This window comes from Clarias gariepinus, chromosome 4 (assembly GCF_024256425.1).
Source record: "Clarias gariepinus isolate MV-2021 ecotype Netherlands chromosome 4, CGAR_prim_01v2, whole genome shotgun sequence".
In the NCBI taxonomy this organism is placed as follows: Eukaryota; Metazoa; Chordata; class Actinopteri; order Siluriformes; family Clariidae; genus Clarias; species Clarias gariepinus.
Genome location: NC_071103.1, coordinates 27,617,158 through 27,643,485, shown reverse-complemented (window position 1 = coordinate 27,643,485; position 26,328 = coordinate 27,617,158). Strand labels below are relative to the sequence as shown.

The window sequence follows — 26,328 nt, the reverse complement described above, 5'->3', positions numbered from 1 at the left end:
TGTTTGTTGAGTTTAGAGATAGGGTGTTCGGAATTACGCAGATAACACAGCAAGTGTTGTATGACTGCTAAGCTTGATGGTCCTTATGCTGAATGACTAGGCACTTCCCTGGCAGTCATAACAGCTGTGCCTTAGGGCGCCTGTGAAGCATGTCAGATTGTTTTATGCCATTTTTAGGTGCCAGATGTTGCTCATCAAGTGTTTTGCTGGTAAATAGGATTGTCATGTGTCTTCATTTCAAACCACAGCATGAAGAGCAAATCCTAATTTAAATTCCACTCACATCTGTGCAGACCAGCGTGTGTGACTCGTCGCTACCTGTGACCACAAGACTGCAGAAGCGCACAGGCGCTTAGGATCCTCTCAGCATGCAGAGGGGAGGAGGACGGCTCAGCACAGCAGCCTGGAATGACGGGTCTTTTGGGACAAAATTTGTGCCTAATTTTCCCATTTCAGGTGAGAATGAAAACCATGATCATAACAAAAGAAACACCATGATCAAATCATGGTATATGCATGGAATTAAATAATGGTGATGTAATTTATATATGTAAAATTATTTGTTATAACTCAGGGCACAAAGCAGGGGACACTCTAGATGGGGTAATAAACTATTGCAAGGCACAGGCACATTAACTTGCATACCCAATTATGCACTATGGGCAATAAAACAATCAGCCTACAATGCATACAGTATCTTAGGACTGCTACAGTATATTCTCAGTGCTGCTGAAAGGCTATCAGCACAGGATTACGCAAATAATCTTTTGGAGACAAAAAGTGATGGCACATCATTCTGGTGCTCCGACAGCACTAGGCCTATGACTGTAACAAGAAACAATCTAAAGCTATATCTATGAAACAGTTGTACAGAGTTTATATAGATAGATAGATAGATAGATAGATAGATAGATAGATAGATATAGGTTTTGTAGTAAGGCAGCAAGTATACATCATTCATATGAATTCTACAACTTTGGTTAAGCTCCTCATCAATTTTTGCATGATATCCTATGATTATTTTCATGATATCAGTTCAAAAGTAAAAAAAAAATAAGATTTGATATATATTGGAATATGGAAATTAAAAGGGAAAGGTAGACAGGTTGTTGTTTTTTTTTTGTTTTGAATTGTCATATGCAATTTCTCCTTCCAATACCTTAAGCAGAAAGTGTTTCATTTTATTTAAGCAGGCATAAGCATAAGGTTTTTTTTGTGGGGGGAGGCTTTTATCAGACAACAAGATATGTCACGTGCTGGTTTAGACGCTGAGCTGAAGGGTGAGGGGGAAATTTTGTCCCGTGTGATCCTGCATAGTGCCGTTATCTTGGTTTATATAGAGAGAGTGCGGCGATCAGAGCGGCGCTGTCTCAGTGTCAGACCATCGCATCAGGACCAGCGCGGGAAACATGGCCAACTCTTACCTTCAGGGAGTGGAGATTTCTGCCTCTCAGTTCCTGGATATCTTTCATCATTATGATAATGACGGTAATGTGTCCTCAATTCATGGAACGAAGAATGTGAAGTTTAACAACTTCTGTGGAATATTTGCTTGATTTCTTTTTTTCAGCGAGTTTGCAACTTTTTTTCCTGCAAAAATTGTTTAACGTGAATTTTACCTTAATCTTGTTGTGGTATCAAATACGATTTAATAGCGTTGAATTGTACAGAAGTTTATCCGGTGAAAATGTTAAAATATAAGCTACGATGAGACATTTCAATGCACTACATATCTAAATTCACACTTATTCTAAATTGTTACTGATATCACTGCCATCTGAATTCTCCCAGGTAATGGGTATATCGAGGGAAAAGAGTTACAGAACTTTATTAAGGAACTTCAGCAAGCTCGGAAACAAGCAGGTCTGGTAAGTGCACATAAAGCAATAAATGCTATAAAATGGTTTTGTGTTTTCCTTTTTTCGGTTATAGAGAATACAAATCTAACAGATTAAAATAAATTATTATTATTATTATTATTATTATGCACTCCCATGCTTCATGATGAGGTTATCAGTGTCATAACCTTAAAAATAATTAATATTATTTTTATATTTCTAATTTATATTATATATTTCTAAATATTGTTTTTAGATAATATAAAAATAATATCCATATACAGATTCCATATTCATTTGCTGTCATGTTTGTTGAGCATGGATTATTATTATTATTATTATTATTTGTTATTTTTGCTCTCTCATATCTTGCAATGTCAATTGTGCTATTCAGGAACCTTGATACTGATTCTGTATGATGTAATGGAATAATTTACTGGCCTTATTGTATTTTTTACATCAAAGCTTTATTGGAAATCGACACCTAGTTCAGCTCTGAGTGGGGTAAGGATAAGGACAATGCTACTAGAAGGCAATGCAAGGCAAATTTATTTATTTGGCAAATTTCTCACACAAAGGCAGTTCAACCCTGGTTTTTTATAACTTAAAGCAGAACAGAAAAAGGGAAGAAGATAATTAGAAGATATAAGTAAAAGATATAATTGGATATATAAGATGATTTATAAAATTAATATAAATTTGGTTGAGAAAACAAAAGAAAGTGTAGCAGTAGAACACAGAATACAAGATACGAATATTTAAATATAAAAGACAAAAAAGGGGTTTTAATATTGATTTATTGATTTTTTTGTGCAGGGTTTTGGGGGTATTAGGTGTTGATTTCAGCTATTAGTGGAATTAAAGAATAAATGCAGAATGAAGCGCAATAAATAAGTTTTCAATCACAGGGTCATAGAGTGTTTTATTCATACCCATGTCCAGCATTTTGTCTTGTGGACAAAAGCTAGCGTAGCTAGGTAGCAGCAACTAGCTATTTTTATTATTATTATTATTATTATTATTATTATTATTATTTGGTATTAATTATAGCACAAATGAAATAAGTTAAAGACCAAAGTCCCACATTGGATTACACAATTATTCAGGTTACTATCTAGTGCATTTTTAGAATAACCCTGTAGCTGTCAGAAACACAGTCATCTGACATACAGTTGAGTAGCTTGTTTTAAATGGGCTTAGATGCACTTCATTGAAAGGTAATTTCCCATTACCCATGTTTCAGCTTTATCCTTCAAATCGCACAAATGAGCTGAATTTACTCCTCCAAAAATAAGATTGTTTTTTAATAACAGGCACATCACACATAGGTTAGCATGATTCCTGCCCCGGTGAGCTTCTATAACCACAGATTGTTGTTCCCATTTTTAACCACTAGGTGCAATGAAACCTCTATGCCATCTAAGTGACACCAGGCACCCTGTCTCTTGATGTGCAATGTTTAGTAAGGAAATTAAAGACAATTAGCCTATAGCTCCCATGTTTAATTAATTAATTTTGCCATGATTAATTATACTGAAATTAATCATTAAAATGCATATAAGCTAAATAACTTTATTTACAGATTTTGGCATTGCTTATTTAAAGCATGTTGGCTTTATACTGTGTATATTTGTGCATTAGGAAATACATAATAATAATTTTCACACTTGCATGATGGTTTAACAACATATAAAGCAAAAAAAGTCATTCTGTATGTTAAATATTAATACTAATATGTAAATATTATATATAAATATGAATTACTTATATTTAAATAAATATTAAATATAAATATGCACAAGGAATTAGCATAACACATTGTTTGACTATTTACCAAGTGATGAGCTGATCATTTATAGTACAATACCACAAAGAAGACTGTGAAAGAAACATTACTATACACAGTTCACTGTGTAATACTCACTGGTACAGTAACAGTGGTAGATGATAAAAAATTACCACTGGATCTTCTGAAAATTATGCTCTTGATTAATTGTTTATGTATATTCAAATCTGCTAATATCAAGGTTGTTGGTTTTTTCATTTCCTGCAAATAATGATGGATCATTTGCAATGTTCTTATTTTAAAGAAAAGAAAAGCACTTTATTTTAAAATGAGTCTGGAAAAACAGAGATTTCACATAAAGATAACTGTCTGTATTCACAAAGACAATTTTATCTAATTTAAGATTTCCACTTAATTTCTTACCCCAATGATTTGCTTATACTGCACATCATAAAGGTTATCTGGGTATAGCTAAATTAAATTTTGTGGAACAGCTGGGAAACAAGTTTTTCCATCAATTAAGACAACAGTCCCCTTACAACCAAATGTATTGCACGAACAGTGTAGTTAGTGATTGATATCTATGTTTGTGCAGCGATATGCATGAACCCATGCAGAACTTTTCTGTAAGAGGTAAACAACTGTATACCGTCTATTTAAACTGAATAACCAGATCCAGATACCATTAAAGCAGAATGGTAGAATTAGATCTTTGTTAGAATTAAGTTTTATTTTCCTCATTCTAGTGACTAATATTTTTTGTTCCTATTATGAATATTTTACAGGAACTAACAGATCAAATGAGGGCTTTCGTGGAAGAATATGAAAAAAATGCTGATGGAAAAATAGATATTATTGAGGTATGATTGTCTTACTTGCATTATGCAAGTGGAATTTCTGATTCTGTTTGTTCTTTTTGTGAATTGTAAATTGTATACCTTTTTGACCCAGTAAAGCTGTGGCTCATAACAAATGGCCTGTACCTAGGGGTTAGCTCAGGCTAAGGAAATCTGAATGGCTAAATCAGATAACACTTAGACCAATTTTTTCAGGATTCCCGTAATTAAATTGAGAAGCGTTTATTTGTCCAAAACTTTCAACCCATAAATACACATCAAAGGGGACAGCTGGAGTGCACAAGCCTGCACTTGACCAATAAATTATAATTCCCAGTCTAGACATTGTCTGGTTAGATTGCCAATTTCAGGCAAAGGCCACAGAGAGCTGTAAAGGTTTTTGAAGTAAAATCTCCTACAGTGTACAGCGACTCTGTCTCAGAAGCTACAATGTCATTCAAATGTTTTATACCTGAGTTGATGTCCTGTGATAAACTTAATGTAATAGACAAATTTTCTATCTAACTGATTTATTCATAGAATCAAAACAACCATTATAGTACAGTGGTGGCCGAAAGTATTGAGTATTGAATGACATTCTCACAATTTCTTAAAATAGAGACAACAAAGATAGTAAGAATAATTTGTTATTTCATGCAGTTAAATAGCATGAAGCATGGAGTCCTTTATTCTTTAAAACCTGCTGGATCCATCTGAGCTTAGAGTCACAAAGAACAAACTGCATTCTGCAGTACTCTGGTGTCACTCGCTCAATCCATGCCTGCTTAGCTGCTCCCTGAAATCATGTACAGAAATTCGCTATAGAAGTTCACAGTTCACTTAAGAGTTACCTTGTTTTAACCATATTGTTTGTATTTGTTTCATCCATTAACTAAACCAGCTGATTCTAGATAGCAAACCACTTCAGCCAGATAGGCGAGAACTAATCAGTGAAATCAGTGACCTGTTTTGTGCTCATTAACACTCTTGGCCAGAATTATAAATTTAGAAAATTCTTTGGCATCTGATGTTTGTTCATTATTATATATATTTTTTTTTTTTGCTGCAGTTGGTACAAATACTACCCACAGAGGAAAACTTCTTGCTATTTTTCCGTCAACAACTGAGATCCTGTACAGAATTTATGGAGGTACTTGTGTGTTCAAGTTCAGCATGAATTGCTTAAAAATTATTATAAAAAGTAAGCATGATTATTAAAAACATTTTTAAAAGAACTTTGCCAAAGTCTTGTACATAGAATTCTTTTAAAAATAATACAAATGTAAAATAACTCAAGTGAAACATACTTGTGATAATGACACTTAACACTTAGTATTAAGTACAATAGTATTAACAAATACTATCTGCTCAAATACTTTGTAGGTTTTAAGACCAGAATTGAAAATGAAAATAAATGTGGATTGCCTAAAAGTTCTAATTTTTAATAGGCAAAAAAAAAACAATGTGCTGAAATTCTAGAAGTAGCTTTCTTCTGTCATTTTGCTTGTTCATTTAATGAAGACATTTACACTAAACCAAAGCTTTTCTCTCTCTCTCTTTCTAACAGGCCTGGAGGAATTATGATGCTGATCACAGTGGCTACATAGAAGCTGATGAGCTTAAGGTAAGAAGAATTGTGTGAATTGTGTCCTGATCTGAGAGGTACAAGTTTAATAATCATCCACCTCTGCCAAAAAGTGCACCTCAGGGCTTTTCATACTGCAGCGTATATTTTTTCAGCTTTATATTTCAGGGCTGCCCGTGTAACTGAAATATAACCCTTCAGGGCAATATTCCAAAAAGTACCTGCCGACTTTCACTCCACAGATTCTGTATTGATTTGTCATTTAGAAACACTACTGACCTTTTTCGATTACATATGACAGGAAGTTTTAGATGTAAGACTTTGATTTATGGCCTGGTCAGTTATAGCCAAGTGAACCATTACCACTCTGTCAAGAGCTGGCCTTTTCTGTGGACAATAATACTACGTGTCGTTGGGCGTCTTAACACTATTTTTACTGAAGTGCATGAAAAGACTTGTGAGAGGCTGTGTCACTTCCACTGAACCATAAATATAACCCAATAAGGTCACAAAGCAGAGCGAATGAGAATGAGATTTTAATATAGTTCCAGTTTATGATTTAGTAAATTATACCTTTAAAGGTTTATTTCTCCAGACAGTAGGAAAGACAGCAAAAAGGTCAGTAGGAAACCTACAGAGTGCGGGATATAAAGTGGGTTTGTAGACAGCATGATAGACACTTTTATTGTATGAGTAAGACAAATCTAATGCTGTTAAACAGCTGCTCAATTATCGGTTTATTAAAAGTGCACAATGTGGTAACTCTAAAGCTGATTTGTTCGGTGAGTCCTGATGAGAATTCATTGTCACTACTATTTCAGAACTTTTTGAGAGACCTGCTTCAAAGAGCAAAGAAACCTTTTGATGACAAGAAGTTAGAGGAATACACATCAACCACGGTAGAAGAACCACAAATAGTCACAGCAGTGGGTTATTTGATTAAAGTTTCGTTATTATGTTATTGAAATGTTCTTTTTTTTTTTTCTTGCAGCTAAAAATTTTCGATTTGAATAATGATGGGAAATTGTGTCTGGCAGAAATGGCAAGGTTTGTCTCATCATCCCATAACAAAACATTATGATTGTTTATTGGATCAAATTCTATTTTAGCATTGCTAATAACATGAACTTTACAACAACAGGCTACTGCCAGACCAAGAAAACTTTCTACTGAAATTTCAGGTCAGACATTATAAAGGTTGAATATGTTTAGCTTTGATGCCATTACTCTTAATTAGATTTAACAGCAATAATGTTCCACTAATTCTTCCTACAGGGAGTAAAAATGGCCAGAAAAGACTTCAACAAGGTTTTTGAGTTATATGATAAGGTAATTTCTTGAAATGTTTATCTTTTTGTGTGAATATAAGCATGATTATATAAAATAATGGCGGATAATTTAGCATATTTAGGAGCATTTGTTTTAAGCATAAACATAATTACACTGGTCAGTCAGGCATTCTCAAGATGTGTGTCTATTTTTGGATCCTTAAGGTAGCAGTTATTAGTATGCATAGAGTGTGTCCTCTCTGGATATCACCTCCAGCACTATTGGAGCTCTTGGCTCTGGCTTCACCACAATGTATTAGTGTGTCCCTGAATAGGGCAAATTCTGCACTGCTGATGACAGCACCTCTGATCCTTATTGACTGGCAGCTTCAGGTTGCACACTCACCTCCCTCCTTACACAATGTAGTTTACTGGGATATCTGAATACCCAGGAAGAGATTTGGCATGAAAGAAGACAGCACATACTCATTAGCAGAACTATGAGGTGTCTCAGAGCAGGCTGGCATGCTGTTGACACATTTGACACACATCTGGTTTGGCCCTATATTGTTTTTCCTGATTAATTTTCCCCCATTAAGCTCTTCCCATCGTTCTGATGGAACTGGCAAGGAGTCACAAGACTGCATTCAGGTTGTTAATGACAGTGTGTGATGAATGATACCTCCTCTCCTCACCTCGGCAAGCAGTTTCACATCATTAACATTATCAAGACCAGCTTGGCTTTTCAAACCAGTAAACTTAAGTCATTTACTTTTTAACCTCATTTGTTTGTAGCCATGGAATAAGCAGAATAACAGCTGGTGTGGCATTGGACTGACTCTGTGCAAAACCAATCAGCAGTGCCTGCTTTCTCTCATTCTTTTGTCACAGAGAGTTTGACAGGAAGCATTTCTAATTACTGAATGAAGATTAAAACGGCATGGCAGTAAAATAGCATGCTAACTGACTGACTATACAGTGAATCTGAAAAACATATGTGTTTACATTCATTCTTGGTTTCCTTTGTCTCCTCTAGGACAGGAATGGTTATATGGATGAGAATGAGCTGGATGCCCTGCTCAAAGACCTATGTGAGAAAAATAAAAAGGTGAGACTCTATTCCACAAGCTGTCTAAAATATATTTCCTTTAGCAGATTACATTTTTGCTAGTTCAGGGATAGGCTTGTACTAACACGATTTCTTAAAGTAGACTCGAAAAAACATACTAACATTGGCCAAAAACCCTATCTCCTGCTTTGTGTGTCCCCTGCATACAGATGTGTTACTACAGCAGTACTTGGACATGGCATGGTTTTCTTAGGTTCTTAATATTTTTCAAAATTCAGTACCTATTTACAGTAGTGTTCAAAATAATAGCAGGTCAACATCATTAAACAGATCAATAATTGTTTTTGGGAGAAATTATATTTCTTCATGGTAAATATTTAACTTGTAGTTGTAGTGGAGTAATAGAAAACAACAGACCCAACAGTCATGACTTGCATGCACCTGTCTGTGTAATTGAATCATGAATTGAAAATGGGCATGTTCAAAATAATAGCAGTGTGGAGTTCAATTAGAGAGGTAAATTATTCTGTAAAAAAAACATGTCAAACAAATTCAAGGATAAAAAAAAAAAATCAAGGATAAATGCAGAAAAGGTTGTCTTGTGCATTTCTCTCTGAAAATAAAATGGGTCGTTCCAGACATTGTTCAGAAGAGCAGCGTACTTTGATTCAAAAGTTGATTAGAGATGGAAAAACATACAAAGAAGTGCAGAAAATAATAGGCTGCTCTGCTAAAATGATAGCAAATGCTTTAAAATGGAGACCAAACCAGAAAACTATTAGAAGAAGCCCCAGCTAAGTCCCATTGTTGAAAAAAAAATGTGCTAAAGCGGTTACAGTTCACCAAAGAACACATTGACTAGCCTAGAGAGAAATGGCAGAATATTTTGTGGACTGATAAAAGCAAGATTGTTCTTTTTGGGTCTAGAGGCCGCAGACAGTTTGTCAGGCAACCCCCAAACACTGAATTCAAGCCACAGTGCACAGCATGGAGGGGACAAGCATCATGATATGAGGATGCTTCTCGTACTATGGTGTTGGGCCTATTTATCACATTTCAGGGATCATGGATCAATATAAGTACATCAGAATACTTAGAGGTCATGTTGCCTTATCCTGAAAAGGAAATGCCCTTGAAATGGGTTTTTCAACAAGACAACGACCCCTAACACACCAGCAAGCAGCATCTTGGTTCTAGACCAAGAAGATTAACGTTATGGAGTGGCCAGCCCAATCCCCAGACCTTAATCCAATAGAAATCTTGTGGCCTGACATTAAAAAAGCTGTTTCTGAGGCAAAAAATGCTGTTTCTTGGGCTAGAAAACCTGTTCAAAGGTGCCAGAAGTTGGTTGACTCCATGCAGCACAGACGTGAAGCAGTTCTCAGAAACCATGGTTATACCACTTAATGTTAGTTCAGAGACGCACAAGAAAGATTAAACCTAAAGCATTTTTGTTTAAACTGTAAATTTATCAGTTTGTAAAGATGAATGACCGCTATTTTTGTGAACAGACTAATATTTGTTTTTCTTCACTTTTTGTAAACTAATAATACATTTAGCACATTTTTCTTCATGTTGTGATTCAGAATAGAACGTGCAGGGTGTCCGATGCATTTGTGTGATTTAAAAGAAAAGTTATTATATGGATATGAAGCTTTACTTACTTTTTTCAACACCATGCTATTATTTTAAACACAACTGTATATAAAGAGTTGTGTTCTTTTTTCCTTTATATTAACTTTTAATAAGTCCTTTTATGTAGTCTTACTTAGCACTTTATAAGGCACACCTGTACACCTACTCATTCATCACTCTACTGTAATAAAATCATACAGATACAAGCCAGAAGCTTCAAGTAATATTCACATCAAACATCAGAACTCCCAGTGATTTAGAAAATGGCATGATAGTTGGTACCAGATGGGCTGGTTTGAATATTTCGATAACTGCTGATATCCTGGGATTTCTTTCATGTACAACAGCCTCTAGCTTTTACTTAGAATGTTGCAATAAAAAAAATCAGTTGAGCAGCAGGTATGCAGAGAGAATTATCAAAGAATCACCAGACTGGTTTGAGCTGACAGAAATGCTACAGTCAGATAAGCACTCTGTATAATTGTGGTGAGCAGAAAAGCATTGCACATTGGACAACACATCACATCAAAACATCACACCTTGGGGTGGCTAAAACAGCAGAAGAAAATGGACAGTTGAAGACTGGGCAAAAATAGCATGGTCTGATTAATACGATCCTGGTAGACTTGGTAGACATGGTTCCATAGACCCAACCTGACTTGTTCCAGCATTTCAGGCTGGGAAAGGTGGTGTAATGATGTGGAGAATTTTTTTTTGTATTAAAAATGTTCATTTTTTGTACGTTTGTTTATTTCCACATTTTGGCTCTGATTATACCAATCAATCATCATTCAAATGCCACTTCCTATTTGAGTATTTTTGCTGGCCATCCCTTCAGGGCCACAATTTTTCCAGCTTCTACTTTCAGTATAAAAATGGAGTTTTGCCTAACCGTAGGCTGCAACATATCTATCTATCTATCTATCTATCTATCTATCTATATATATATATATATATATATATATAGTGTACATATATACACAATTTTTAAGGTATCCTTATATCCATATCACTTGGCATTTTTCCCCAGGCCTATCTACTATATATGTATACATATTTACTGACTGTATACAATTAATGACTGGCATTTATTGCTATACACTTGTCAGTCAATCTTTACTGCATTCACCAGCGATAAAAAAGATAATAAAAAGGATCACTGCTTAGCAGATTTTATTTAGATTTGTGAAATATTCTTAGCACCACAGTAGCACAGGTATGGTAGCTATATTCTTAAGCACCGTGTGCTTGGGGTCAGTGGTGACTCAATCGGTTAGGAAGCTGGGGTTCAAGCCTCATCACCGCCACGCTTCCACCCAAGCGCAAGAGCAAGGCTCTTAACCCTATCTGTCTCCGGGGGTGCTGTATCCTGGCTAACTGCGATATGCAAAAAAAATAATAATTCCACTGTGCTGTAAGGTACATGTGACAAATAAATGAAATATTCATTTTTCATTCATGGTTACTTGAGCAGATATTTGTATATTGTTGATGCACCATTTGGTTGCATACTTAAAGACTAAAGCTCATTTTCAGCATGCGCTGTGATCATTAATCATGCCCTAGCTTTTTATCAAGGTGAAAATTTTGGTTGAATAGTTTTCAATCATGCAGTGACACTGAGGTGCATAATCTGAGCACAACACTCACTAACATGGCATTGCCATGCCAGTGTCACTTCATTCATATATTATCTGTTAAGCTGTGATTCTGCTTCACTAATAGAGGAGGGTTGACATACAGTATGATGGATGGATGTACGTATTGTGCCTTATAAGACTTATATAAGACAAAGACTATATACAGTATATATATATATATATATATATATATATATATATATATATAAATAAAAGACTTTATGCTGATTTTAATGTTAGTAAAGTCAGTAACCCTAGTGAGATATAAACTTCTTACTTCTTATATCTGACAGGTTCTAGAAGTCAGCAAAATCCCTATATATAAGAAGGCTATCATGGCCCTGTCTGATGGAGGGAAACTGTACAGAACAGAGTTGGCGCTGGTGTTGTGTGCTGAAGATATGTGAGATTCGTCGAGCAGTTAACGTCCGTCAACCTCCTACATCCTCTCCATCCACATTCCACCGCCAGCAAAGCTGTCTGCTCACTCTTCATGTGAACATAGCTAAACACTGGATGTATTTCTGTTCATTTAAGGAAAGTGTAATGTACAGGCTGAGTCTATGTAGGTACACAGACCTAAAAATGATGCCACATACTTTTCAATCTATTGTTTCTATACCGTTTCTAAATGTACAGATTTTTGTAAAGGCAAGATTATTACATTACTTAAAATGACCAGAATCATGAATGTTGTCACACCTAGAAGATATGAGACATTTCCCCAAAATACAGGTACTCCGTATGTATTAACTATATTCAGCTCATAATTTAACACAGAATCAGTAAATCATTTCATAATAAAATTGATCTACCTTATAATATAGCCAAAGCAATAAAGTGGTAGAGGAATGTGGATGGGATGGAGCTGTACAATAGGAAAAATACTTGTATGTAAAATGCAGCAGGCTGAATTTCTGTTCGCATTGCATGTTTGCGACTGAAGGCACATCTTGCTGTGAGGCATTTAAGATTCCAGCAAGATTCTATAAGCACATACCACATCTACTGTATATGACCTGCATTGCACCAGCCGACTCTCCAGTCTCATATTTCCGTATTTGCACTGTAATGAATGATGTGCTGACCCCAGTGACACTGTGTATCGGGATATTGTACTTAATAAAGCACTATCTGAACAAATGGTGAGTTGTGGTTTGTTTGCATGGAAATAACATTAATATTTTCTTTTGGTATTAGACAAACCAGCACATGCAACTAAAAAAAAATATTTTATGTTGTGTTAGATGTTAACACGTTATTTCCTAATTCTACAGTAGTTGAACACACGGTCAGGGGTTGGATTCCTGCTTTAGGTCTGTGTACATGGTGTTTGCAAGTTCTCCCTGTGCTACCCTGCTTAGACCCTGAAAAACATTAAACCTTCTGTCCAGGGTGTATCCCGCAGCAAAAACACAGTAATTCCAAGTTGACAATGCTTCATGCCTACTTCTTTTTAAATTACTAAATTTTGGAATAAATCTATTAAAATTAGGAAGTCAAATAGACTAATAACTATAGGAACGTAATAACAAATATAATCACTTTGACTCATCCTGTTTCACAGAGCTTACTTTGTGAATCATTGCTCTTACAGAATTTGTTACGGTAAGGTAATGAATAGTAAGACAACCGAGGGAATGCAATTTAAAGAAAGAAAACAATCCATGATCTTATCTTATAATTGACCTGCTGATTCTTACAGATTTGAACGTTACAGACATATTTTATCTTGAAGGCTTGCTGTAAGACTTGTGTCCCTTCCTACCAAAAGAAACACTGCATCTATGAGAATATACCCACAGTAAAAGTTCAATTCATACTTTTGGTAAAATGCAAGATGGTCTGAAAAAAATGGGAATTACATCACCTCTGATCCATTCAACAGCATCAACAAGATCCGTCTCAATCTGTCTCAGCAATATGTTTGTAGCATGATCCCAGTTAGAGATTAGACATCGTTGATGCTTCTCAATTAAAGTTTCAAATACTGTAAGATCATAATTTAGATCTAAACCTATTGCAAGGCGTCATAAGGTTATTTGTGCTAGTCTTAACTTTAAATTCCCTCTAAACAGAAAACAGATCTAATGAAATCAAAAGAAAGAATAAATTGATACTTCACTGATATGCAAAATAAAGCCAGTGGACACAATGGATGTTTGGCAATCCCTTTCAGGAACATAATTCTTTCCTGCATTTTTTTTTTTACTTCTACAGAGAACGAATTGACAATCTGTGAAGGCAACAGCATATGTAATTTGTAACACCATACAGAAGTACTATACCTAATATCTATAAGTTGCAATTTTCTCACATGAATGGAAAATTTTACTTAAAGGACTAGTAATTTTTTTTCATTTATTATTTTGTAAAGTATATAACTAGTGAAAAAACAGTTTTCAAATGAATCCTGCAGCAATTCTTGTCTGCTAATACAGTTTACTGTTGATATACAGTAGTCTTAACATGATTAGAGAATTTTAAAGCAGTTTAAGAAGTCGCTTAACATCTTGATTGATATGAATCCCAGTGGTTTTAGCTGTGAAGTGGATCATCCAGCATTTAAGAGCCCTTTGTGCCTCTGATCATGCTCTCCATAATAGCCCACTGATCTTGTGTGACCTGACAGGTTTAAAAAAAAATAAATAAAAGAAGAAGAAGAAAAAAAATATATATATATATAACATTATGACAACAGTTTTTCCTAAAAGTCCTAAAACCTCACCTTACAGAGCGAATTGAATTCCCCAGCCATAAACACATATTCACCACCATCCATTCTAATGACCTACAAGAAATCCATAAATAAGATACAAGGTCAAGAATAGACACCTTTCTATGCAGTTTCATCATGACAATTTGACAACTACAGTATAGTCTACTTAAAGTGCACCCTTTCTTTGCCTCCCACAACCTTTGTGTGTTTCCTGTCAGAGGGCACAGAGAAAGGTTTTACTATGTATTTGGCTCTATCACACTGTAGCCGAAAAAGGAGACGTCCTAAGGGAAGCTGTTAGGTGAGCTGCAGTCTAAAGAGACAGGAGCTCTGTCCCACAAGGTCAAAGCACACTCACCGCACCCGACACCCAGCTGGCATAATCACTGCAAAGGTAGGCAGCCAGATTGGCAATCTCCCCTGAAGTACCAAGCCGACCCACTGGTATCTTCTCAGTCACTGACTTCTCAAACACACCCATGGGGTCCAAGCGGCTAAAAGCACCCTTCAGGATATATAAAGGAAAATGATAACCTCAAAAAAAACAACAGATAGCCATCAAGACAGTTTGCTGATCACAGGGAATATAAAACTGCTTTAAAAAAAAAGCGCCATAAAGAAACAAAGCAGTCAGCAAGATCATCAAGAATCTGTGAACCTGTATCACACAATAACCATCAAGGTGTGAATGCTGCCTCATCTTGGAAATACTCAATTTCACATAAGCATACTCTTGCACACAGTACCTTGGTTTTGATTGGGCCAGGCTGAATAACATTAAACCTCATGCCGTATCGTCCCCACTCTGCTGCCAGAGACCTGCAGATACAAAAGGAATCAGCTCAAATAATCTTCTGTGGCCCTCATTCAGACAAACATGTAAACAAAAACGTATACACATTCTTACGCCCGCGCGCACACACACACACACTTCAAGATACCATTTACTTTTCCAATAACGCATAAAGGCAATGGAGACACATTGGTAGTGAAAACAAAATTTATCAGGCTGCTTTGGGGGTCAGGCCAAGGTAAATTGATCCATTTGTTTAAGCTGTTTGCTTAGACCGGAAAATCCAATCTACTCAATCTATGATGCTGGATGGGTTGTGGGGGAAATGCAAGGGCAGTGTCTTAGAATTTTACCATGAAAAAGATAACTGAAGAGTCCATTTTAGGTCTGAACTTCTTCCAGGAGTCATTCTCTTAGGTTATATACTGTAAGTGTTTTTTTAGCAATAAGACTATGCAGGGCAAGCTTATCAGCAATACAGTACATAATAAGCTTGAACTCTCATTAAGTGTAAACTAACTATTACATCTGCTACTACATGGTATATATTTAAAAGAAAAAATCTCTAGCTGAAATCTAAAAAAATTCAGGTGATCCACGTGGATGGAGGGAGATATCATTAATAGCATCAGTGCTTGACTGCAGACACAACACCCTTCTCTGTCTCTCTGGAGGATCTGTGGAGACTTCAATTATTTCTATCCTAAAATCTTCCTACTTTTCACCAGTTTGCCAAATGTTTCACCAGAGGGCACATTGGACTTACCGGATGCAAATGTTAGAAACATATACAACTCTTATGCCACTTCCCTACTCAGCAGATCATGGCACAATCTTTTCCTGCTCAAACCCAGCCACACACTAGCTGTCAACATCTGACAGTTAAACAAACAGTTAGGAAATGGACTCCGGATGCAGTAGAGACTGTGTGGCTGTTAAAAGATCACAGAATGAGATGTTTTCTGTGATCTGCATGCAGAGGGCATTAGCCCATGTGATGACCTAGATCCATTTTTGTACTGAAAACACAATTCCAACCAACTGTTTTCCACACAACAAACCAGAGGCTAATCACCTAAAGGACAATGATAAGGACAGAAAGAACTAAAAGTTAAGGTAAAAATTGAAATGGAAAAAAGTTTCAGCACCAAGCTGATGTGAGATGTGGTATGACCAAGAACTGCAATGAGCAAAGGAAGGAAGTACTTTAGGACCAATTATTTAATGAGTTTAACACTTGGATTCCAGCTGCCCCTCCCAAATTTACTCAAATATGCCAGCACTATGAAATACTACATCATCCCTTTTAACTGAACTTGTCTTGTTCATTCTAAAGAAAGTGTGTCTGAAACTTACACTTGTTTACTTGAAGAAAGAATAAAGTGTGTCTGAAACTCACACTTGTTTACTTGACTACTCAAGATACCTAACTCAAGAAACACCACAAAATCCACATGGAAGGGGTGAAATCCTACAGATACCTTGAAGTCCACCTAGACAACAGATTTTATTATACATGTAACCCAGAGACAACATAAAGGTCCTTCAATTTATGCAATAGGTTGTTACATGGCATCAAATAATGTGATGCCACAAGATTTAACTCACTAGGAAAGCAGGGCAGCTGACTAGGACTAAATCCAGACTCCTTAAAATTAGTTTTAGGACTATGCAGGGCAAGTTTATCAGCAATACATAAGAAGCTTAAACTCTCATTAGCGGTAAACTAGTTGTATCTGCTATTACAGCACATGGTATATATACATTTTTTCTGGTCCTGGTCCACATGGATAAAGGCAGAGATTAACAGCATAAGTGATTGACTGCAGACACAATAGCCCACCCCAAATTGTCTCTCTGGATGATCTGTGGAGACTTCAACCATTTCTTTCCATACTAAATTCCTCAACTTTTCACTTTTTTAAGATAAACTGCTGCTAATCAAGGAAACTTAGAAGAAAAAGCAGAACAGCAGAAGGTCACAACAACACCGCACTTCCCCGCCCCACCTTCTGCCACACACAATCAGACTGAACAACTTATCCACTTAGAGTTAACTGTTTAAAAAAAACACAACAACCTTTATTTTATCTTATATTGCTCTGTAGTTATCTACTTTACATCTATAAAAACGTGTTAGGTAATATTTTCTCACTTTATGCTTATATACAGAAAAACATTAATGAATAGTGTGATATTGCTGACATTTTCTGTACATTATGAACCATGTAAACATAATTCCACATCTAAATCGAACTAAAATCTATAAGGGATCTCAGGCAGAGAGAGCAAATGCAAAGATAAAGATCCCCATTAATCATGGTGATGTTTGCTCCACCCCAATAAACACAGGTGAGGGGAAATGCCACTGCCATCAAAACATCAACACATGCACAGAATTTAAAATAAGATTGAAGGGCAGCATTTAATTATGACAATGCAGCCTAAGGAGGGGCATATGGGGTCAGATCATGATACCATACCTGAAAAAAGAAAAAAAAAATCTGCATAGACCCTCAGTGTACACTATAAATAGATAGATTTGCATCCCCTAAATCATCAATGAAGTCATCCAATGTGTGTAAAAATACCTGTGATGATTTAAGCCATCAATTCATAATTTTTTTTTAAACAAACTAACATTCAAAATAAAAAAAATCCAAATTAAAATTCCAATTTCTAATAAACATATATTATGTGTGACAAACTACTTAAAACATACCAAATCAAAACATGGTCATTAGTTTGTCTTAATATGTTTTGCAGACCTAATCCTATTCTGCAGGCTGAAAAGAATTGTGACCCAGCTGTTCCTGTGATTTTTAGGTCAGAAAATGGCAGAAATAAGAAATGTATAAAAAAATATTTTTTATAAAACTCTCCACAATTAATCTAGTTCCTTTGCTCATAGATGTTTAACATTCTCAACATTTTAAAGATATACCGTATAAAAAGTTTGACTGCAAAAACATGATTAATGTCATTTTTGGCAATTTATATTTCCTCAGGCACAAAACAAAACATTTTTCATTACCAAAAAAAAACAAAACAAGCTTTTTATGGTACTATTTATATATATGAAAGAAAATCATGTTAAGGGCACGTAGGGCCAGATCATGATACTATACTTGGAAAAAGAAATGTTAGACCTAAAAAATATTAGATTATTCCGAGGGGCATGTGGGGTCAGATCATGTTACTATACCTGGAAGATATATGCATTGTGTGTGGAGCAGTTTTATTTTATACATCTGATTACACTGACACCAGCCAGGATTTGAACTCTATTGTAGCCATACTTGCCACACAGACATTCAAGCATTCAGTTGATTCCCAAACTAAGATCATATGGTGCACATTTCTGGTATGGTAAGGTGCTCCTGTCAACTGATACTGTTTATTTAAAACTTTTGTATTGCTTCTCAGCATCTTTAACAATTTTTGTAATTAAGAAGGTTTTGTGTGCATTAAATCTAAGCACTTTTTTCCTTGTCCCGATTTGGAGCAAGTGCCAGTTTGCATGAGTTTGTTTGTTTGTTTGTTTGTTTATTATTGAAACTCAACCAACTATCAATACTTATAATATAAAACAATTAACTCACACATAACAGCAGTCATTCATTGAGAAAAACTACAAGAGGTGGATTTCATTTTGTAATTAAATTGTTGTTACACACAATGTTATTATGAAATCTGGCCAGTAAAAAGCTAAACTACTCAGATGCTGCTGGGCATCAACCATAATCTTTAAAAACCTCTAAAACATTATTAATAAATAAACAAAATATTGTTTTAAGAGCAGTTACCTCAACTCAAACTGTATTAGTATTTTCAGTTAAACTGAATAGCTAGCACACAAGTAACAAGAAAAACTAAGCAAGCCTTCTTTACCAGAAAATTAATCCAACAGAAAAGATCATTAAAATTATGGCAGTGATTCTCACTTAGCAACATAAGTTACCAGAATAAACACAACCTAATAAACATGCTGTTTATTAAAATTCAGGTAAAGTGCAATATATTCATAACTGATCCAATGATATTTAATAGATCACGGTGTGGCTTACTGGACAAAAAAAATCACATGTGTCACTTTTAGGGCAATTTCTACATTACTGAAACAATCTTGCAGATCTGAAGACATTATTGTCTTACATAGCTTTTGTTTTCTGCTATTTCTAGTTTCCGTATTTATGTAACATTTAACACCTGTTTAACATGAGTTCATGAGTTCTAGGGTCTTTAGTGCTGTGTACACAGTTCAAGAGAAATAAAATTTCCTACAGCATTTATTCTTTTAATCTTATTTATTCTTTTTATCCTAATACAGTCCTCTTTTTTCACACATACTAAATTACAATGCTAAATGCAGCTTTCACTATCAGCACATAAGCAGCAATTCAATGAAATGACAGGTTATTAATGACACTGCATACAGTGATAAGGTGGAACAATAAATAGGCTTCAAGTACAACAAAAACCACAAAAGTCCTCAACGTTTAGATAACAGAGAACAGATTGGACAATAGCAAGCTCTCATTGCTGCATACAAAAAGACACTTAGCATATCAAGATTTACAGGCTGAGCCATTTATATGGATACACCTTAATAAAATGGGAATGGTTGGTGATATTAACTTCCTGTATGGCACATTAGTATATGTGAGGGGGAAAACTTTTCAAGATGGGTGGTGACCATGGTGGCCATTTTGAAGTCGGCCATTTTTTGATCCAACTTTTGTTTTTTCAATAGGAAGAGGGTCATGTGACATCAAACTTATTGGAAATTTCACAAAAAAAAAACAATGGTGTGCTTGGTTTTAACGTAACTTTGTTCTTTCATGAGTTATTTACAAGTTTCTCTTTGTTTACAGCCATTGACATGTCGCAGAGGTTAACACGTGAGGAGCAGATAGAAATTGTGTTGATGTCTGGTGAACGCAGTAACCGGATCATTGCAGCAGATTTCAATGCAAGACACCCTACGAGACCACCCATCTCCCATGCTACAGTTAACAAACTGCTTGGTAAGTTTCACGAAACTGGTTCAGTGTTGGATTTGCCAAAATGTGTCACTAATGAAGAAACATCAGTGGCTGTCCTAGCTTCATTCAGCAAGAGCCCACAGCGTAGCACTCGCCGCATGTCACTGGAGAGTGGCATTAGTTGAACATCTCTTCGGCGGATATTAGCTACTCACAAATGGCACCCTTACAAACTCCAGCTACTGCAGCATCTCAACAAGGATGACCTTGAATTTGCAGAATGGGCAAAACAAAGGATGGCGCACTGAATTTGCAGAATGGGCAAAACAAAAATTGGAACAGGACCCTCAGTTTATGCAGAAGATTTTGTTCAGTGATGAGGCAAACTTTTATGTGAATGATGTTAATAAACAAAACCACCGCTATTGGTCTGACACTAACCCACGTTGGATAGATCCTTCCAAAACTGTTGGAACAAAAAAATTGATGGTATAGTGTGGTATATGGGGTACAAAGATAGTGGGGCCATTCTTCATTAATGGAAACCTCAAGGCCAATGGATATGCGAAATTGCTACATGATGATGCGTTTCCCTCTTTATGCACTGAAGCTGGCACGTTCCCTGACTTTTATCTTTGGGGTCATTTGAAGGCAATTGTCTATGCTTTGAAGATACGAGATGTGCAGCATCTGAAGCTACCCCTGGCGCCCTACCGGGGCCAGGGGTAGCTCAGTGGTTAAGGCATTGGATTATGGTTCAAACCCCACAACCTCCAAGTTGCCACTGTTGGGCCCTTGAGCAAGGCCCTTAAACCTCAACTGCTCAGATGTGTAATGAGATAAAAATGTAAGTCGCTCTGGATAAGAGCGTCTGCCAAATGCCCAAATGTAAATGTAAATGTAAATGAAACTACGGATACTGAAAGCCTGTGCTAGCAGTTCTCCTGCTGTGTTGCTATTAGTGTGTGAAGAGTGGGAGAAGAGGGTTGCATTGACAATCTAACACAATAACTCAAATAATTTCAAATAACTCATGAAAGAATAAAGTTGCATTAATACCAAGCACACCATTGTTTTTCTTGTGACATTCCCAATAAGTTTGTTATGTTGTTATGTTGCACATGACCCTCCCCCTATTGAAAGAACAAAAGTTGGATTCAAAATGGTTGACTTCAAAATGGCCACCATGGTCACCACCAGTCTTGAAAAGTTTTCCCCCTCACATATACTAATGTGCTACAAACAGGAAGTTAATATCACCAACCATTCCCATTTTATTAAGGTGTATCCATATAAATGCCCCACCCTGTATTTCTATCAGACTGTAGATATGGTACTGACAAAAATTGAATTGTAATCATGGAAACTGCAAGAGGTTCCGAGGCCCTTGATATACTGGGCCCCTATCTTAATGAAGCCAACCCTTTTCAATTGACATAGCATATGTAAGGGCCTTTAGTCCGTACGAGGCCCTGGAAGCATCCACATTTACTCTTCCTTTTATGGGACTCATTTGTGGGGATCTTTTTAGTGACAATGAATTTCCACGCATCAACTTATTAATGTTTTTACAACCACCACCACCATGAAACATCGTTAGTTTACTATTCATGTTTTTGAACTGTTACTATAACTATATTATTTGGTTGGTAATGAAAGTGTGTACATAAACTTTACCTTAGCTGGGTTACCTACTTGCACATTGCTTCCACGCCTGCTTTAGCAGATGCACTCGGCATGACAAACCCAGATCCACTCTCAGCATATATGGTGGTGATTGCTAGAAAAGCGGCACCTGAAAACACCATTTGTAATTTAACTCAGAAACCAAGCAAGCCAGCTGTGCTGGAGCTTAAATTTGGAAACAGCCAAGGATCACTAAAATAAAAAAGCTAATTGGATTGAAACCTACAAATCAAATCTACAGCAGGTGTTACTGGAAGGTTTCATGTTTCCTACCAATTTCTAGCACTGAAACGCTGAGCAACTAAACAAAACACATAACAGTTCACAGCTCTTGCACATGTATTGTATCATAGAAGTGCATATGAATCATTAAACTGTACCTTTGTATCTGTAACATAGATACAATATTCTGATGTGTTTTGGTATTTGACACAAAACTAATAAATCTAGACTATATTGAGACCAGATTACCACAGGTAAAAGTGGCCCAGTTCTGTTTTTGTTTTTTGTTTTTTGCACATGTGACTGAAATCTGTCTTCAATAACAATATGAACAGCACAACTTACATGAAATCTAATCTTTTCCATTTATGATTTGGCCCACTTCCATATGTGATCCTAAATCAGATACAGGACTGAATTGCTTTGCAAACTGACCTGAGTCTGAACAGTCAAATAGGAATTCATGTGACAAAGGAAAGATAAATTGTCAGATACAGGTTACATTGAAATCATAGTATAGACAACAGGAAAAGTCAGATCTGATCAGTAACTTATATGGGCCATTGTTTTGCTGTAAACCTAACCATAAATTCAACCAACACTTCAATAAATACAAGAAATCTATTCAAAAAAATCAATTCAAAATCATCTGATAGTGCTGGCCTGTAATTATGGCAGTGATTCTCACTTAGCAACATACAGTAGGTAACCAGAATAAACACTAATAAACATGCTGTTTAAAAAAATTCAGGTGGAATATATTCATAACTAGTCCAATTTTATTTAATAGATCACTGCGTGGCTTACTGGATAAAAAAAATCTTCTCTAAAAATGATCAGATATTGGATTAAAAATAAGCGCCTAAAATACAGAGCTTCAGGAAGACTGGAAAAAAACTACTTCTCAAGACTACACTAAAAAAAAAAAAAATTGTGTCGTTGTAAGCAAAAGATAAAGAAATAGTGCAAAGTACTGTAGATCACATGTGTCACTTTCAGGGCAATTTTTACATAACTGAAACAATCTTGCGAATCTTGCAGGTCTTACATAACATTTGTTTTCTGCTATTTCTAGTTTCCATATTTATGTAACATTTAACATCTGTTTAACATGAGCTCCTAGCATCTTTAGTGCTGTGTACACAGGTCAAGACATTAATTTGTAAACTGCCATTTGTTTTTAGGAACATCACAAGTGGTATTTTCAAAAGGCTGGTGAGGGAACCACTGTCTATGTGGACTTAAAGCACAAGCTTGTTGGAGTGCAACTCTGCAACCTAATTACATACTGACATCTTGTGGTTGGACACTGCAATCAAAACTTTTTTATTGGTCAAAATTACATATTTGAGAAGTTATGGGCTATGCTCTTAGATACTAATAAAGTAAGGAACAACATAAACATTGTTAATTAGCAAACTAAATTGCATGTGCATTAAATATTAAAAACACTCAAATCATCTTAATGTAATGATTCTAACCTTTCTGAGCTTTGATTAGTCGTTTCCCTATGTCCAGTGTGATGTAGGCTGTGCCATTCAGAACTATGTCTGTTATGGTTTTCCATGCATTTGCCGAGAGCTTTTCAGAAGGAGAAATGAAATTTCCTGCAGCATTGTTGATTACCACCTGAAAATGGAAGAACGCACAGGGTTCAAATTATTTCAAGACATGCTCAACTTAACACTCATATTTTTTGCCTTAATACATTTTCAGGTAAAGGACCTGTAAAAATTTTCAGGCAGCTGAGAACGTGACCTACGTACATCAGGAAGCCCAACATTAGTGACAAGCTGGTCTATGGCAGCCTTTACAGAGTCCGGGTCCCTCACATCACACTGCACAGCATGCACCTGCAACAGGCACCGCACTGCTCAGCATTACAGGTGTAAACGATTACTAATTCAAACTGAAGTACTGGGCTTAGTATTAACAGTGAGGAAAATTATTAAATAAATCACATTTTATTGCTCTGAATCAATGCCTTCTTTTAAAATGCATTGGGACTGAGGAGATATGTGGTACCTATCCACAATCGTCACTGACTTCTTCTGAGCAGTTGAATTATTAAATTAATTGTGATTATAATTTAATTAACAATAAAAATAAAGCACTGCATTAAGTTCAAGTAATCACCTTATTACCAGTCTGATTTGAGATTTCTTCAGCAGTTTGCTGGAGAACATCCAGTTTTCTGCAATAGGGAAAATGTTTCATTACACCAATAAAACTTATTTGTAAAAAAAGTATAGAAGGAAGAATGCAAGTGAATAGGGCTAGGCAGAAGATTCACAATATACTTTCATGAGATAGCAGGTTTGTCAACTGAAGTTATTGTTCGCATTTTACAATACAATCTTACACTTTGAATTAAGGCAAATGTGTTAAAGTTTCGAAAATGTAAAACCTAATAATTGCAAAATTAAAATTATTTTGTACAAAAACTCCACCCACCCACTTTATTGTCCCAAATATCCCTGTGTTTATCATGTACAAAAATATCATTAAATTAAAATAAATTTTCGAATATTTGCATCACTCCTTTAATGTTGTTTATCGTACAAATGCTTTTAAAGATATCTTTGTAAATATGTGTCTTTTATTGCTCACCACCTACTACAAGAGAATATACTTTTCATCCTCATGACACAACCGCAGCAAAAGTAAATGTCTAAAAGTGTGTCCCATAAATTCAATCCATACACAAATTTTCCTTTAACATCAATCTTGGCTACTGTTCTGTTCATACGGTTAGAGATTCAAAGAATCACTTGTGGGCACTTGAGCGAGACTCTTAACCTTTTCTGCTCCAGGAGCATCATATCATAACTGCTCTACCCCAGCTTCCTAACAAGGTGTGATATGCAAGCAAGTGAGTGAGCGAGCGAGCGAGCGAGTGAAAGTAAGAAAGAAAGAAGATTTACTCTTTACAAATTATGTGACAAAGGCTTCATCTCTCTTTATTAGTGAAGCACAACAATTCCACAGGACACTTTAACAGACACACGCTAGAGCCCTAGACCTCCTGAGAAGCTAAATACAGATTGTAGATTAACAATGAATATAAATAAACATGTAAATATGTGCATCACTGACCTGCTGGCTATCACACACTGTGCCCCGAGGGTAGATAAAACCGTGGCCATGCCTTTACCCAGGCCTGTACCTCCTCCGGTGATGAAAGCCACTTTGTTTTTAAAAGTCCCAGGAGGAAGCATCACTCCTTCAGATGGAGGAAAGAATTCTGCCTGTGGTAAAGAGGGACTTTTCTGCCATAAAACCTTCGTCCCATTCCCTAGGAACTGTTAGGGAACATGTTTAACACGGTCAGACAGCAAATGACCTTTCACCTATTTTTCTTAGCCTGTGACTGCCGTTATAGAAGGTTTAATGTACTGTATATAAAAGTTATAACAGATTATAGCAACTTTTATATATTATAATATATTCTCTATTGAAGTTCGATACTATTACTGTATGAATTATTTCATTAATTCATACAGCAATCGAGTTTCGTGATTATTTTAACACTATTAATAACAAGCTTCGAAAATTACCAAGTTACACACAAACAAACAAACACTCTTCTTACCCGGGCAGTAATTAAACATGTCCGTAGGGGTGTTTGTTTAGAAGTTAACCTCGACCATAGCGCCATGTTCTCCAATCTAATCAACTTCAGAAACAACAGGTTAGCTAAAAACAACTCATAAAGACAGTTTACAATTTAAAAGTACCATATAAACCGAGTATTTATTTAACTAAATGCACACTTCAATGGCCATAAATACATAAATAAATAAATAAATAATACGAAGCCCGTGCAGTGTTTAACGCTCTATAACACTGTATTCGGTTGTGAAGTGGTAAAAGTAAGCAACAGTGAAACTGATATTTTGGGCACAAAATCAAATTTGCGCGCAAGAAACGTACAGTGTACGATATGTGGTGTGAAATCTATTTTTCTTATTATTATCTTATTAATGATAATAATACATTTCTTTTATTGTTTTTTTTTTTCAACCGGATTCTCCGGCTTCTTCTGTTCACTGGCTGATCGCGTCTGACCTTAAGGTGCAAATACCGCCACCTACCGCATTGGAGTGGCTGCACGCCACCAATTGATCGTGATATTTATTCGTTCTCATCTATTTTTCATTAAACAGATTTTTCTATTATGTATTTTTCTCTTATACTAGGTTTCTGATTTTTTTCCTCATTTTATTTACACAAGTAAGCAAATTTAGTTTTTGTCCTATTTGTGAA

At 35.8% G+C, this 26,328-nt stretch overlaps 2 protein-coding genes across 3 annotated transcripts; one reads left to right on the top strand and one right to left on the bottom strand.

Moving 5' to 3' along the window:
- Positions 1–1,326: 1,326 nt before the first annotated feature.
- On the top strand, positions 1,327–13,633 carry calb1 (calbindin 1). Its single transcript, XM_053494208.1, has 11 exons — positions 1,327–1,488; positions 1,792–1,868; positions 4,410–4,484; positions 5,530–5,610; positions 6,028–6,084; positions 6,867–6,944; positions 7,037–7,092; positions 7,187–7,226; positions 7,321–7,374; positions 8,350–8,421; positions 11,951–13,633. Exons 1-11 carry the CDS (start codon positions 1,410–1,412, stop codon positions 12,062–12,064), a joined length of 783 nt encoding a protein of 260 aa, XP_053350183.1. The 5' UTR covers positions 1,327–1,409; the 3' UTR covers positions 12,065–13,633.
- Positions 13,634–13,816: 183 nt separating this feature from the next.
- decr1 (2,4-dienoyl CoA reductase 1, mitochondrial) lies at positions 13,817–26,122 on the bottom strand. 2 transcript variants are annotated; one of them, XM_053494206.1, is made up of 11 exons: positions 25,996–26,122; positions 25,655–25,738; positions 25,159–25,364; positions 24,199–24,256; positions 23,829–23,915; positions 23,544–23,691; positions 21,850–21,949; positions 15,123–15,195; positions 14,735–14,881; positions 14,386–14,448; positions 13,817–14,282 (listed from the first exon to the last, which is right to left on the bottom strand). In XM_053494206.1, exons 2-11 carry the CDS (start codon positions 25,718–25,720, stop codon positions 14,223–14,225), a joined length of 1,008 nt encoding a protein of 335 aa, XP_053350181.1. In that variant the 5' UTR covers positions 25,721–25,738; positions 25,996–26,122; the 3' UTR covers positions 13,817–14,222. The 2 variants fall into 2 exon arrangements, with proteins under 2 accessions (XP_053350181.1, XP_053350182.1); XM_053494207.1 differs by having other exon boundaries at positions 25,655–25,730; positions 25,996–26,071.
- Positions 26,123–26,328: the final 206 nt, after the last annotated feature.

What these genes read in the sequence shown, in the direction of transcription:
- calb1 (XM_053494208.1), top strand. Translation starts at nt 1,410, where the DNA reads ATGGCCAACTCTTACCTTCAGGGAGTGGAGATTTCTGCCTCTCAGTTC. An exon ending in CTCGGAAACAAGCAGGTCTG is followed by an intron (nt 1,869 to 4,409) that starts GTAAGTGCACAT and finishes AATATTTTACAG; the next exon opens with GAACTAACAGATCAAATGAG. An exon ending in GAAAAATAGATATTATTGAG is followed by an intron (nt 4,485 to 5,529) that starts GTATGATTGTCT and finishes TTTTTGCTGCAG; the next exon opens with TTGGTACAAATACTACCCAC.
- decr1 (XM_053494206.1), bottom strand. Translation starts at nt 25,720, where the DNA reads ATGGCGCTATGGTCGAGGTTAACTTCTAAACAAACACCCCTACGGACA. An exon ending in CAAATCAGACTGGTAATAAG is followed by an intron (nt 23,916 to 24,198) that starts GTGATTACTTGA and finishes TGCCTGTTGCAG; the next exon opens with GTGCATGCTGTGCAGTGTGA. An exon ending in ACTAATCAAAGCTCAGAAAG is followed by an intron (nt 21,950 to 23,543) that starts GTTAGAATCATT and finishes TGGTGTTTTCAG; the next exon opens with GTGCCGCTTTTCTAGCAATC.